Here is a 14,723-nt window from a genome sequence, read left to right as displayed (position 1 = left end):
ATTGCATAGGAGGCATCATTCTTTATTACACCTATGTCCTTGGTGACTTTGGTGGGGTGGGAGGAGAACAAACACCTAGACCGAATACAGTTACCACCAATTGCTCAGGAAGCATCAGCTCTGAAAGCAGATGGGAAGCGAGGGTGTGGCTGGGACCATGGCAGTGCTGTGTGTTACTGCCGCTACTGTGGGAAGATGAGGGGATTTGTTTTCCAGTGAGGCACATGTGGTCAATCCTTCCATGAGCAAAAGAGGGCTGTTGCCATGTGCCCACACTTGACTTTCACATCCATCTGTTTGTTTCCTTGAGCCTCCATTATGCCAACACAGACCCCCACATATTCACCATTTTCATGTTTAACTCATTCTGTCTCTGAACATCCAGGGAAGAAAAAAAGCTGCAGGGTCAACAAAACGCACTTGTTTTTAAGACCAGCACCCTTCATAGGTGGCATGAACACATGGCAAAATTTCTGAAGGTCGAAAGAGGGGACTCCAAGCATGGACAGACTCTTTTCTATTTGCCTATGTGGCCAAATTGGTATTGACTAATTCACCACAGAATTTACAGACGGCTCGGTCAAATGTTGAGTAGGGACATGGAGCCATCACACGAGATGGAGAAATCCTGCTCGTCCTAAACTTTAACAAACCTGGGCCAGATGCTACAGCTGCCACTCAGAGAGCTCCCACTCAGTGAGCTCCAGAACCTTCATGTCCCAGGATCCGTGTACTCAGTTCAGCTCAGCCCTGTTTGATTCTGAGAAGTACTGCTGCTCCGCATTTCTCAAAAGTTTGCTTCCAAATAGAATTTTCATCATTAAGATACTAAATTTGTCATCATGATAACTAGCACTAATTGGGGGTGAGGGGGATGCTAAGACAGACCAAGTATTACTCATTATCAAGATCTTCTCAAAATAATGGAGTAACTGAGTGGATATGCCACCACTAAGCTTCCCGAGTATCTGAAAATATAGCCAGTCCCCTGAATTCTCCTCCCACAACAATTGTGGCAAATTCAAACTGTCACCTGGTTTATATATGGCCTTCCAAATAAGTTTACCACCACTCTCAGGAAGGTGGACACCACCTGTTAGTCTGTTGTACTGTGGTGGCTTGTGTGTGGCTATGATGCTGTAGGTTATGCCACTGGTATTTCAAATACCAGCCGGGTCACCCATGGTGAACAGGTTTCAGCAGAGCTTCCAGACTAAACCATACTAGAAGGAAAGGCCTGGCAATCTATTTCCAAAAATTAGCCAATGAAAACCTTATGATGATGACAATAGAACACTGATTTGTCTGCTTTGGACACATCATCAGGTGGGATTAACTGCTGAAGAAGGGCATTGTGTTTGGTGACGCAGAAGGCCAGCAGGGCAAGAGGGACCCTCAGTGAGACAGCCTGGCACAGTAGCTGCTATGATAGACTTGAACATGCTAGTGATCATGAGGATGACGCAGGACTGGGCAGTGCTTCATTCTGTTGGACGTGGAGTCAGTGGGATTTGGAGCCGACTCAGCGACAGCTACCTGCCTGTCTTAAGAAGGTGGTGTCACATCTGTGATGTTTCTGCACGCTAAAATGTAGGCCATGGCAGGAACTAAGTACCTACACACACATTAACCCTCATCTAGGCAAGATAAGGTAATGATTAAGACAGTGGGCCATGAAGTCAAGTTGCCTGGATTCAAATCCAGGATACATCAAAGACTAATACTATGATGTGGGCACGTCATTGGTTCTGGTTCTGTGCCACTCTGACAAGAATATACCACAACGGGATGCTTGAAGAAACAAGAATTTATTCTCTGACAGTCTGGAGGCTTTAAGTCCAAGTTCAAAGTGCCAGGCTCTAAGGGCTGGGTGAAAGCCCCTCAACCTTGGGCTTCAGCTCTGTCTCCTGCTCCAGGCCCACTGAAGCTGAAGGCTTTTCTTCACTCAGCTCCTGGCTGCTGAGGCTGACAAACTTAAGCTCAGCAAGTAATAAGGCACAGTCCTGATGTTACCAAACCACACAGCAGGCCCTTAATTCAAGTCCATTTTAAGTCCCAAGGTCAACAGAGCATGGCAGGCTGCTGCACAATGACACACAGCTACGTGTAGGGTTGAAGCGTGCCATAAGCTAGAGACCATTCCCCAAGGCTTCTCCTTATATACAGGAAGCAGACCACATTCCCTAAGGCAGCTACACAGCTGCTCACAGTAGATACCACCATGAAGCTGATTACTAGTCTCATCATGGGGAATACTACATCCAGCTCCCCAGCCACTCAACCAGGCCCAGCCAAGTTGACACACAAACTTAACTACCACGTTGTCTGATCTTTCCAAGCCTTGGTTTTCTGATCTGCAAAAGGAACACCATATGCCTAATTACTTCCTAGGATTTGTGTGCTGATTAAGTGGAGGTACAATTTGCTGAGCACATGTCTGGTAATGGTGATTATTCAATAAAAGATTGTTGCCTTAACATGATATCAGAAGCCATTTCAGGGGTGAGGCTTTGCATATCCTAGAGAGAAAAGCTACTTTTAAAGCAAAAGGAAGGAAAGAAGGAAGGAAGGGAGGGAGAAAGAAAAAAGAAAAGAAGAGAAAAGAAAAGGAAAAGAAAAAGAAAGAGAGAAAGAAAGAAAGAAAGAAACAAACAAACAAAACCCAACTTTGTAATACCCATAATTCAAAGTCGAAATTAACTACTGCTCATGATCACTGAACTTCTATGGAATAGCTGAGGAACAAGTTGAACACTCTAGCACACTGACTGGACTCCTAGACATAGCTCCTTTCTCAGCATCTACCTTAAATTATGCAAATCAAAAAGAAACCTTCCAAAAAATAGTCTCTTCTCTGAGTGGCAGCAGCTATGCTGTTCCAGGTCTCTTCAAGAACGTCAGCAAGTCAGTGCCATATAAACAGCTTGTCTTAACAAGGCAGAGCATCCAGAGCTCTTGGAACGCACTTTCTGACTGCAGTAGTAACTCAAAAGGTGCGCTTCGTTACCATCTTGTGTGCTGAAGCTAATGTGGCACAGTTCACAAATGACTGAGGAGACGACTTCTCCCTCCGTTTTCTACAGCAACTGCTAGAGCACTGAGCCCTTGTGTCATAGATGGCAGTATTTATAAGGCACACAAAAAGATACCATTTGCCAAAGAAGGCAAACTATAGCCATCAGTTAATTTCACCAGTATTAACTGCCTGGGGAGAAGCATGGTTGGCACACGTTATTTGTGATGGGCTGATAAATGACAAGATTGGCAGTTCCACCCAGCAGATCCACGGAAGAAAGGCCTGGACATCTGCTTCCGTAAAACCCTACAGAGCAGTTCTACTCTGCAACCCATGGGACCACTGTGAATCCAGGGGCTGTTTTGACTTGAGTAACAACAGCTGCCCCACAAGCCTGCCTCTTGCCCAAAACCACTTTGCATGCATTTCTTCCTAGTTTCACAGGAACTTCTGCATTGGTTAAGAGCCTTAGTTTCCAGATTTCTCCAAGACAGCCTTTGCAAGGGGCATTCAAGGGAGAACTGTAACAGCTCAGCTAAGAATATGTTAAAATAAAAAATTTCCCTACAGAGCCATGTTGCTTCCTATAGAAATACTACTGAAATCATCCCCAGTGGAGCTCAGTACATCTGTGAATTGACAAAAGTTGTCTGCGTGGTTTTAGTTTTGGCCAGAATTGAATTAATGAGACTGAGTAATGACTGGCCTCCCAAAGCTGTCCCTTTCAAACAACATACTTTTAACCCAATGATGTCAAGAGTCTAAATATTTAAGGATACTTGAGCCTTGCTCAAAACGAGCTCTGGTGGCACTGTGGTTAAAACACTGGGCTGCTAATCAAAAGGTTGGTAGTTCACACCCACCAGCCGCTCTGTGGAAGAAAGATGAGGCAGTCTGCTTCTGTAAAGATGTACAGTCTTGGAAACCCTAAGGGGCAGTTCTACTCTGTCCTATATGGTTACTATGAGTCAGAATCGACTTGATGGCAGTGGGTTTTGCATCTGTGGCAATGCTCACCAAATACTCTTTTCTACCTTATGTGACATTGAACTGAGGTGGGGACTTTGTGACCATTTGTGGTCAATAGTGAGTTAATGAGAATGAAGGGTCTCACTTCCTAGCCAAGAAGTTGAGAAGCGGGTGCCTCTCCCCTTTCTCCACCCTTGCTGCAGATATGTGGTCCAGGAGAAGCCACAGGTGGGGGCAGAACTGCCCAACCTCATCAGACCTCACGGTGGTTAAGAACCATACCTTTGTGGTGTCAAGCCACTATGGGTGTGTCTACAGCAGTGGCTAATGAAGTTGACTCTTACTAATACAGCTGACTCACAATTAATGAGATTGACCACTGGGCTTTACAGTTCTTTCCCTGAAGGGGGCAGGGGAAGTTCTATCTTTAACCTAGTTATGTAGGGATGCCTTCCTCGAGAATGGCCTTTAGGCCCTTTAGCAACATCACTCAAACCAAGTTCATTAACATGGTTCATTACCTTTCCTTTTCTGGCCCCAAGTGGTTCTGCTCAGTTGGTTTACCCATGTTATAGTAAGTTTGGAGTCCCTGGATGGTGCAAAGTGTTAAGCACTCAGCTGCTAAGTGAAAGGTTGTCGTTTGCCCCCCACAGAGGGCCTTGGAAGAAAGACCTTATGATCTGCTTCCCAAAGATCAACCACTGGAAACCTCTTGGAGCAGTCTCATTCTGACACAGCATCATGAGGTGCAATCAACTCCAAGGCAACTTTTTTTTACAGTACTAAATTTAGTTCCAAACAAATGACTTTTAACTATTTTGAGGAAGAATACTCTGCATAACTGGTATTATTCAAACAATGAACTCCAGAAGAAAACTTCCAAAGATATTTTCAAGCACATTTTGAACAATGAGCATACTGGAAATCATGTACAGCAACTCAATTTGATTCCATTTAAGACAGCATTCACTTAGATCTGTGTATTAGATTTTCTTTATTGAAAAACAACTTTTTTTTTTAAGGCATACTAAAAGCAGAATTAAATATATATATTTTCCCTAACTTCAGCCATAGCATAACCAAAACCAAACTCATTGCCATTGAGTTGATTCTGACTCAGAGCAACCCTACAGGACAGAGTAGAAATGCCCCATAGGGTTTCCAAGGCTGTCATCTTGATGAGAGCAGACTATTGTATCTTTCCCTTGTGGAGTGGCTAGAGGGTGTAAACCACTTACCTTTGGGTTAGCAGTTGTGTGCTTAGCTACTGTGCCACCACAGCTCACAATTAAATCTGCATCTTTGTCACTGGCTAGGGGCTGTGATAAGCATTTCCCATAAAAACCAGTTACTGCTGAGTCAATTCTGCCTTATGGACACCCCATGTGTGTCAGGGAAGAACTGTGCTCCATATGGTTTTCAATGACTGATTTTTTTGGAATTAGATTGCCAGGTCTTTCTTCCAAGGTGCCTCTGGGTGGACTTGAACCATCGACCTTTTGGTGAGTACCCAAGTGTATTAACCATTTGCACTACCCAAGTAGTTGTGCTTAACCCTCACGTTATCCTCATTTTAAAAGTAACCAATGGACTTAAATATATCAAAGATCGGGAGATCATGGAGGATCAGGCAACCTTCACTCTGTTATACTTAAGGTGGCCACGAGTCAGTGCTGACTGGATGGAAACTATCAACACCACTAGCGCTTCCATCTGTCCGGAATCTGCATCCACTTGTTCTTCTGAGCTTTGATGGTCCTTTGGGGAATGACCCCTTGTCGAGGGTTAGCCCATGTGGTTTCAGTGACTCTGACCTCACTTCAGGGCTCCAGAGTTAAGCACAAGACCCAGGCCTGACAAGAGTAGTCCTTCCTTCTGGGGAGAGAGGGTGCTAGGGCACAAATAGCCTAAGTTCATCCTAGAGACAGCATCTTGGGACTTTCCTGGAAAGTCAAGGAAGAGAAATTCCTTTTCCACTGGGATGGTGAGATGTAAGTCTAACACAGGCCTGAGGTCACCATGTGAGTAACAGAGGACCGCCTAAGAGAGAAACAATACACAGAACAGAGAACCATTAAAGATACTGAGAGTGAGAGAAACAGAGACAGGCAGAACTAGCTGAGCCCTGATGTTCTGATTCCATCCTCTGAATCCAGCCAGGCCTGAAGTACCTAAACTTTTTAATTCCATGAATCAGCAAAACTTTTTTCTTATGCTTAAGGCAGTTTGAAATGGGTATTTGTTAAATGTAACAGGAAAGGGTTCTGACCAAGGTACAGCAGATAAGCACCTTCCATGTTTCTTGGTTCACAGTAGGCTTTCAACAAACAAACAGTCCTAAGATGTGTGGCTGAGCTATTTGGAACAAGGCACCTTTTTTTTTTTTTTTAATGCCCTACTGGGAAGGGGTGCCAAGCTCCAGGGGACAGGCTGCCTCTACCTCCTCTCTCCTGCAGAATGAGTGTGTGTGTTGGATGGTTGTACATTTGTGTGCATGCATGTGCACATGTCAGTGTACTGTGTGTGTGTACATGTGCATGACCATGCATTCAAGGATGGTGGGAGGAAGCTGCATGCACCCTGCCTCCTCGGAAATGGAGGAATGGAGGCAGCCAGGTCTAGATGGAAGAGGGTGGAGGGGCAGCTGGCTCTACTCCTCCACTTCTTGCCAGGCCCTGGGACGTGTGGGCAGGCCAGCAGGCAGACTGGCAGAGGTGCCCCACTTATTCTTGCTCACAGCCACCCCATCTTGCCTGGGATGCCTGGCTCTCCTGCAAACACAAGCAGTACTTGACCCTGTCCAGTGGATGGGGTTGGGTCGGTTGACCAGGAGCAGGAGCTTGCAGCCCTTCTCCCAGTTCTGGAGCATGGCCCAGGGAGATGGATGAAATCTCTGGGGGAGCAGATACGGCACCCTCCTTTCATGCCAGCTGGCCTGGAAGAGCAGGGCAGAACAAAACACTTCTTTATCACTCACAGTATCATCATCAGTTCCCTTTTTCTTTTCTGGCCAAAGAAAGTGGGTGAGTTTAACAGCAAGGCCCAAAAGACCCATGAATTCCAAGTTCCACCTGACTTACTGGACATCAGTCATGCATGGCCTTCACAGTATGCAGGTGCTAAACAAGCCTTTCGCTTCTAGAGAGAGGAGAGCCTATGTTCAAAACCAGGCTCTACCACTTCCTGCAGGACCCTGGACCAGTCACTGGACTTCCGTGAGCTGTTAGTCCTTTACTACTAAAGTGGGGACAACAACAGAACCTACCACAGAGATTTATTTCAAGAATCACATGAGACGGCACCACCCTAGCACTCACACGATACCTACCACTCAAAAATGACTCACTGAATGACTGTTATCCATTCAGGGGTGGGCTGAGGGACCCAGGTGGACCAATCAGAAACAGTTCTGAGATTTTTGCTTATCTACTTGGAACAAGGCACTTCTTTACCACTCATAGTAACATTATCATACAATGGGAAACTGAGGGAGGAAATGAATTCAGTCAGAGACCTCGGGTTTAATTTTCTAATACTTTGTGAATCCACTGAACTGCACTGTCAGCAACTCCAAGCAAACACACTCAGAAGCTAGGACAAGAGCTACAAAGGGTCAGTCCTTGGTGATGGGATAAAGTGCCACCACAGCAAGCTGGTTTGAACCCCCAGGTGTCAGGTGGCCAGTGGAGGAAATAATCCAGAAGGTTTGGATCTGTATCAGTGCTCTACTTATGTCAAGTCTGTTTGCCAATCATCTCCTCTTACTGTGCTTCAAAAGGCGGAAGGGATGCGCTGTTTTGTTTCAGCTTCAAGACAGCATCGCCAAAGGGAACTCCACATCCTGCCTGCATTAACCAATTTTCTGTGTGAGCTCCCCAATGTTTTCTTCTTTCATATAAAAAAAAAAAAAAAAAAAAAAGTCTTGGACAGAAAAAAGGTCCTTGTTGCCTTTAGGCTATTGTTATGCTTAACCAACTCATCCGTCCTAATGCTAATTCAACTTTACTCTCCTTGCTCTGTAAGGATTTTCTCTTCCATACTCACTCTGGCACTACTGGCATTAAGGGTTTGGCAAAAAGCTCACATCCAGAGTCTACTGGATCACAACATGGAACGCTCTGGTAACTTTAAACCAAGCCTTCAAATATATGTAACATTATAAATATATTTTAGTCCCTGGGTGGTACAAATGGTTAAGAGTTGACTACTAGCTGAAAGGTTGGTGGTTCGAGAGAGGTGCCTCACAGGACAGGACCTGTGATCCTGTGCAGCACAGCTCTACTCTGCACACCTGGAGTGGCCATGAGTCAGGATCAACTTGACGGCAACGAACAACAACATAAATATATATTTTAGACACAAAATACAAATATATTATTCAACACATATTTACCATTAGGACTCACTGAATTTTTCAAAAGTATAAATAGTTGTCATTTTCTGAAGGGAATGCACATTTTGAATAGAAATATTTTAAGGCTGCCTTTGCTGTATTTGTACACCCCTTTCTGTAAGTTCAAGTTTGCAGTTAACACACAGTGGTTTGGCCTGTTTGGCATCCTGTGTCTACTGGTCCATGGTTCTCCTTGGCCAAGGTTATTCATTCAGGATTGGGTAAAGGATCCCGAGTGGGCCCATCAGAAAGGTATTTTTTTTGCTAGAACTACTTGGAATAAGGCACTTCTTTACAGAGAGTGTTGCTAAGCTAGAATCACAAAGTAAAACTGTGGGCTCTCTCTGTTTCCATATGAGAGAGCCTGGGACTAAAACCACACACAACTTTATTAAGATAAGAGAGACACAAGATAGATATGCAGACCTTCTGTTACTTCTATACGCTCAGTTCAACCCAAGTTTAGGCAGCCTCCAATTTACCAACGGGTTCCAGAAAAATACTGTTCTGCAAATCCCTTTCTCCTGGAGAAGGAATGGGATGGCAGTGAATTTAGGGTCCTAAGGTCACTTTGAAGCACAACTAATAGTGCTACAGTTACTGTTAGATGCCTGGTGATGATGGAGATGAATCCCTTCCTAACTCACTTATTTAGCCAATGAAGACCCAAGAACCCAAGGACACACAGCCAATCTGGCAGCAAATTCTGTGGGTTTCACCTTCAAAATACATCTATTTCCAAATATTCCTACCCCCTCTGCTGCAACACTTACCTTACTATATCACCTCCTTCTTGGACTAGTTCAGCAATCTCCCAGCTACTCTTTCTGCCTCTGATCCTCTTTAGTCTATTTTCAACACATCAGCCAAGTGATTCTGTTAAAATGGAAATCAAATCCTAACATTTCTCTGCCCTAAACCCTAACTTATCTTGGAGTAAAGGCAGGGTTTTCAATGACCCACAAGACTGACCAAACTCCGCTCCACGCCATTTCCTCTTGATGTCCCCTCTCCTTTACTCACGTGCTCCAGACACACTGACCTCCTGGCTATTCCCGGAACACACCAGGCATGCTCATGCCTCAGGGCCTTTGCATGTGCTCTTTTTGCTGCTTGGAACTCATCCCAGAGAGATGCCACTTGGCTTCCTCCTCCTTTAGGTCTTTGCTCAAATATCACTTCCCAGGGACTCTGGCTCTGCCCACCCTAACGCAAATTGAACACTCACTCCCAGCCCTCTGCAAAGTCCCTCACCTTTGAGGATTTAGTTTTCTTCATTACTCAGTTACTGCCACCTTATATATTTTATATCTTACTTATTCTAACATCTAAGCTCTATGAGAGCAGGGATTTTTGTCTTTTGCTCACTGTGTTTATCTCCAGTGCCTACAAGGATATCTGTCACATAGAGAGGCTGGAAATTATTTGAAGGAATGGAAAATAAGACAACTGTTTATCACTGGTGAAGGTCATTAGAAAAAGGGCAAAAGCCTTTGTCTGGGAGCTAAAGGCAGCCAGGTCAACTGAATGGGGTGGCCTGAATAACTTGGTTACTCTGGCTGAGATAGCGTAGCCAAAAATATGTGTAAAAAAAAACACCCACAGCACTAAACAGGCTGCAAGGCAGCTTCCCATGGGAAGCTGTGAGAACCAGTTCAAGATGATAACAATGTAAGGATGACTTACAATACGCCATTTTATGTTACATTTATCAAATGCCACGTAATCTGCAAAATGTTTTCCGTCACCCAATTTAGTTTTCAGCAAAAAGTTATAATTTTCCTCCCCCCAGGTAAAGAGAAGTGTATTATGTGGATACAACAAAATGGAACGTTGCCTCAGAGAAACTAGAAATGCTCTGCAATTTAGGAACGTTGCCTCAGAAACTAGAAATGCTCTGCAATTTACAAATTCATTTTGCAGATTTAGAAACTGAAGTTCAAAGTGCAAATGGGCTTGGAACCAAGCAATTAACAGAGATGGAAATCGAACCTGGATCTCCCTGACTCCTAAGCAAAAGCCTCTTTGGCACTACATCCCAGAAGGTCATCATAAGAGCTTTTGACTTCCAAAGTGCTTCTGGACACAAGAGGGTCTCCCAGATGGTCACATTAGGAACATTCAAACTGCCTCAACTTTCTGAATAAAGAGGCCACAGGCTTCCCTCCCCAGTGGGTTGGCCCCTCTCCCAGGGCACTGAGCTCATGGCAGCACTCAACCAACACCACCTACCTGGTCTACTCTATGGGTGCTGCCTGGTGTACTTACCTCCAGTACACTAGCACAGCAATGAGAAGGATGAGGCACACGAAGGTCAAGGCTGATACCACAATCAGAGGGATGATCCACTCCATCCTCCCTGGGGAAGGGCGGCTTATCATTCCAGAGGTGTTCTTTTCTGCTGTAAAGAGAAACCATCCCAGTTAAAGGACAGAGGTGAGCAGAGTTGGGGAGCTCGAGCACCAGGCAGCGCTGTGCTCCAGTTCTGTGACAGGAAGGAGTGGAGCCACCTGGATTTTGCAGAACTGGGCTGCTTGCTCTGGGTGGCCCTGTGACAGGAGGGGAAGGCTGAAGCCTTTACCATCCAGTCACAACCCAAACTGGGCCACTTCTGTGGGCTGCATCTGTACTGCAGTGGCACAGATTTGCAGATAGAATTCAAGATGTTTATAAAACAAAGATGCGTAGAAGACACAGACTTCCAGCCTTACTCCAAGAACAATGAAGAAATAGGCTCAAGCCTGAATGCAGCAAGAAACTTGCTTTCAGGGAAGGGGCAGGAGTGAAACAGCAATCTAGACAGCATCTTAGACTCAACTGGTGTGGAGGAATGGGGACGACATGATTGATTTTGCTAGGAGTACCACCTGCGGCCACCTTTGTTTGCCTGCTTAGAATCCACTTCCACGTCTAGGAACTGCATCCTAATTTTGCTTTGGGGAACCACCCCTCTCTCTCTAATACATATAATCATGATAGGACAACTATCCAAGTGTTGTGTTCCCTGTTGTCTTGGTCTAGGGTGGGCCTGGGACTCAAGCTAGGACACAGGCGCTCAGCCTGGAGTCTGAATTTCAGCTCGAAGAACTCCTCCAATCAGCTCCATCAGATGCCCTTGTACTAGTTCCTACCACTCAGATCCCGAGGGCCTGCTTGTTATCAAAGCAGGCTCTTAGCTTTTCTTCCAATTCCATCACCAACCCCCAATCCTTCAAAAAATTCCAAAATAGCCAAAGACATTACTTTACTCCCTGACACACCAAAACAAAACAAAACAAACAAACAAACCTATCGCTGTGAAGTCAATTCTGACACACAGCAACCCTATAGGACAGAGTAGAACGGCCCCAATAAGGTTTCCAAAGATAGCGTTTTCTTCTGTTGTACACAGGGTCACTGAGTTGGAGTTGACTTGACGGCACCAAACAACAAACAAGAACAATCTTTACAGAGCAGACTGCCACATCTTTCTTCCGTGGAGTAGTTAGTGCTTTGAACTACTGACCTTTCAGTTAGCAGCTGAGCACCACTGGGCCACCGGGGCTCCTTCCCTGCTGTACAACCCTCTCTAAATAGCAGCCACAGAGCACGGGTCAGAGGGCAAAGTGTGCTCAACAGTGCAGGACTCTCTGGTCAACCAAGGCTGGCTCTTACCGGGACATCTCCTGTGTGGCAGCTTTCAATTCCCGAGTCTCTTCAGCAGCCCAGTAGCCTCAGCAGGAGAACCTGTTCTCCCTTGTCCTGAGGGGTAGACACCTGGAAATCTCCAGGTGGCCTGTGGAGCTGAGATGCAACGTGGTGCTGGGAAAAGCGTAAAAGTGCAGGGGCAGTAATGGTTGCAGGGAGGGAGAAAAAAGTTTAGCTGTGACCATAGGGAGAAGCCCCTTTAAAATTCCATGGCGGCAGTAGGCTGACTAGGGCTCAGCAAAGATTCCTTCTGCTCTATGGAAACAAGGCCAGCACTCAGCCAACCAGAGCAGCGTCCCTCAGCAGGATGGACTGAACGCAGGGCTAATCAGGCTGGGTTTCTAAGTGCGATAAGGTGGGCTGAGTAGGAAAAAAGAGAACTGACTCTGGGACCAGACTTTTAAAGAGGCCAGGTTCCTGGCGGAAGAAGGGCAGTGCAGGGCCTTCACTGGGTTCCTCCACAGGGCTAACATTTTTAACTCCTCTGTCCTGTGCACAGCCCTGTGAAGCAGGTGGGACAGGATGAATCCCAGCTCAAAGATAAGAAGACATGGCAGGCAGGCCATTTAAAAACCACAACGGTGCACTTGACCATTTCCAAAGTGCCTTCCTACCAGCCCACACCCCCACCAAACTACTGTCCTGAGATAATCTTTAAACCTTAAACCAGAAATATCCCCTGAAGTCTTCTTAAAACCAAATAGCAGTTTAAGCTGAACTAGCAAAGAATGTCTGCCTTGCATACTGGATTAAACTGACACCACCAACTGAAATAACTGGGTAGGAACCTTAGGAGGCAGTGACTTTATGTTATGGGGAAGGAACAATTCTGAAAAGGAGGGTGACAATGGGTGCACAACTGGAAGAGTATCATTATCATCAATGAATTGGACACAGACAAACTTGGTATATGTTTTTCCTATGTATATCTCAACAACAAAATAAAATATATGTATTTTTCAAAGTGCCTGCCTAGCTGGCCATCTCACTTCTCTCGGTCCCTTGCTCCAAATTCTTCCATTAGTTTTCCTTTGACAGGTATTTCCCAAAACCCTACTGTGTGCCTGGCATGGTGCTAGGGGGTGGGGCACAGCAGTACATCAGGTGTGACCCATCCCTATGCCCACGGGGTAGGGATCATAAATGGGAAAGGTAGCCATATGAACAAGTACTAGAATAAAATGCATGGGATACCCAGAGAAGAACAATAGGCTGTACGAAATTAGCTATCACAGCCCAGGGTTGTGGACATACTCCCCAAAAGGGCTGAAAGGGACTCAGCCAGGCCAAGTGTGGGAATGAGGATGTGTGTTCCATACCAAGAGCTCTGAAAAGACCTCCAATGGGCAGGATCAAACAGAACAAAGGCAACAATATGACAGAAAGTTAGAAGTCGTATCAGCCAGAGCCTTGCCGGTGGAATTAAGGGAACTAGACTTACTCCTAATGGCAGTGAAAATCACTGTGGGGTTTTTAAGTCCCATCAGACAAGGACCAGACGTGCATTCTTTCCTTCAACACCATGTTTTAATTGCAAAGTTCTGGAGACCGGCCAGAGGAACCAGTAGCAAATGAGAACAATTTTGTGGGGCTCCAGCAGGGGGCAGCCTAACCACACAATTATCTGGCTAAAAGCAAAACCAAAATGCATCCAGTTGATTCAGACTCCTAGTGACAATCATCTAGCTGGTGAGGGGAAAATAATCAGAGACCTGCAGGTCTCATGTCAGGAGGGCTGACGGCACAGGCCACATGTCCAGTTAGTTCAGCACCCACCCTGGAAGGCCCCTAAGTACTGGAGGGACTCCCAGTATCTAATTTCTCTCCCTGGGTCCTGACAGAAAATGGCTCTTGCTATGTTCTTTGATGGCAGATAGATGGGGTGAAGAAAGGCAGATTGGAAGCTCCCACTCTCACTCATCCTGAAGCATGTGAAGAGGATTCATGGCCAAAACAGATATACTAGTATCTCTGAACATCCATAGGAAATATTAGCTCTTGAAATTTCTAGGGCTTTATGAGGGGCTTAGGAATGACTCAGGAGTGACAACCTGGTTAAAAGGTGTGGTACAGTGAATTACTTGGTATGCGTGATCTCTGGGACTCCCATCAGATGACTGGGTGCAACTGTACAAATACGAGGTGCTTGTGGCTCACCAAGGGGCTTGGACAGCTTGTTAATAATGTAAATAAGGTACATGGCACCCTTGTGGGGATGGGACCATGCAAATAAGGCCTACAGAACTCTAATGAGGAGAGTGGTCAGTTCTGTGGTCACACTAGTCTCACAGTAAGTCCTCTAGAGACAGGAAGGGTGATCTCACTATTATCAAGACAGAAGAGCTGGGAATGGTACAGTCCTTGGATCTGAGACCCCTGAAGATACGGCAGAGAGAGCGCAGCAGCAGAGGCAGCAGAACCAAGAGACCGGCACGAGATAGAGGCGCAGGCTTGCCAGCCTATGGAGCGAGAAAGCCAAGTGCTTCTGGGCAGGAGGCTTGCTGGCGGAGTGGGGTGCACCTATCTACAGAGCTAAAGAGCTTTGTAACACATGCCTGAGCAGGACAGAGGCCAGGTCGAGAGCTGAGGGCCAAAGAGAGGCATGCCCGCGGCCATGGCCAAGGGGAGGATGTCCTGATTGAAGAATTTATCCTGAGA

General features: G+C 45.8%; 1 protein-coding gene across 1 annotated transcript in view; it reads right to left on the bottom strand.

Moving 5' to 3' along the window:
• Positions 1–14,723, bottom strand: part of PTPRG (protein tyrosine phosphatase receptor type G) — a 995,540-nt gene that overhangs the window by 90,051 nt on the left and 890,766 nt on the right. The window contains exon 13 of the mRNA XM_007937293.2: positions 10,647–10,779. Coding sequence (XP_007935484.1) covers positions 10,647–10,779 — 133 coding nt within the window. The remainder of the gene's footprint in view (positions 1–10,646; positions 10,780–14,723) is intronic.

This window comes from Orycteropus afer, unplaced genomic scaffold, assembly GCF_000298275.1.
Source record: "Orycteropus afer afer isolate SDZICR_OR568_19922 unplaced genomic scaffold, OryAfe1.0 scaffold00041, whole genome shotgun sequence".
Classification (NCBI taxonomy): Eukaryota; Metazoa; Chordata; class Mammalia; order Tubulidentata; family Orycteropodidae; genus Orycteropus; species Orycteropus afer.
The sequence above is the reverse complement of the archived record's forward strand: the minus strand, read 5'-3'. Positions and strand labels throughout refer to the sequence as shown.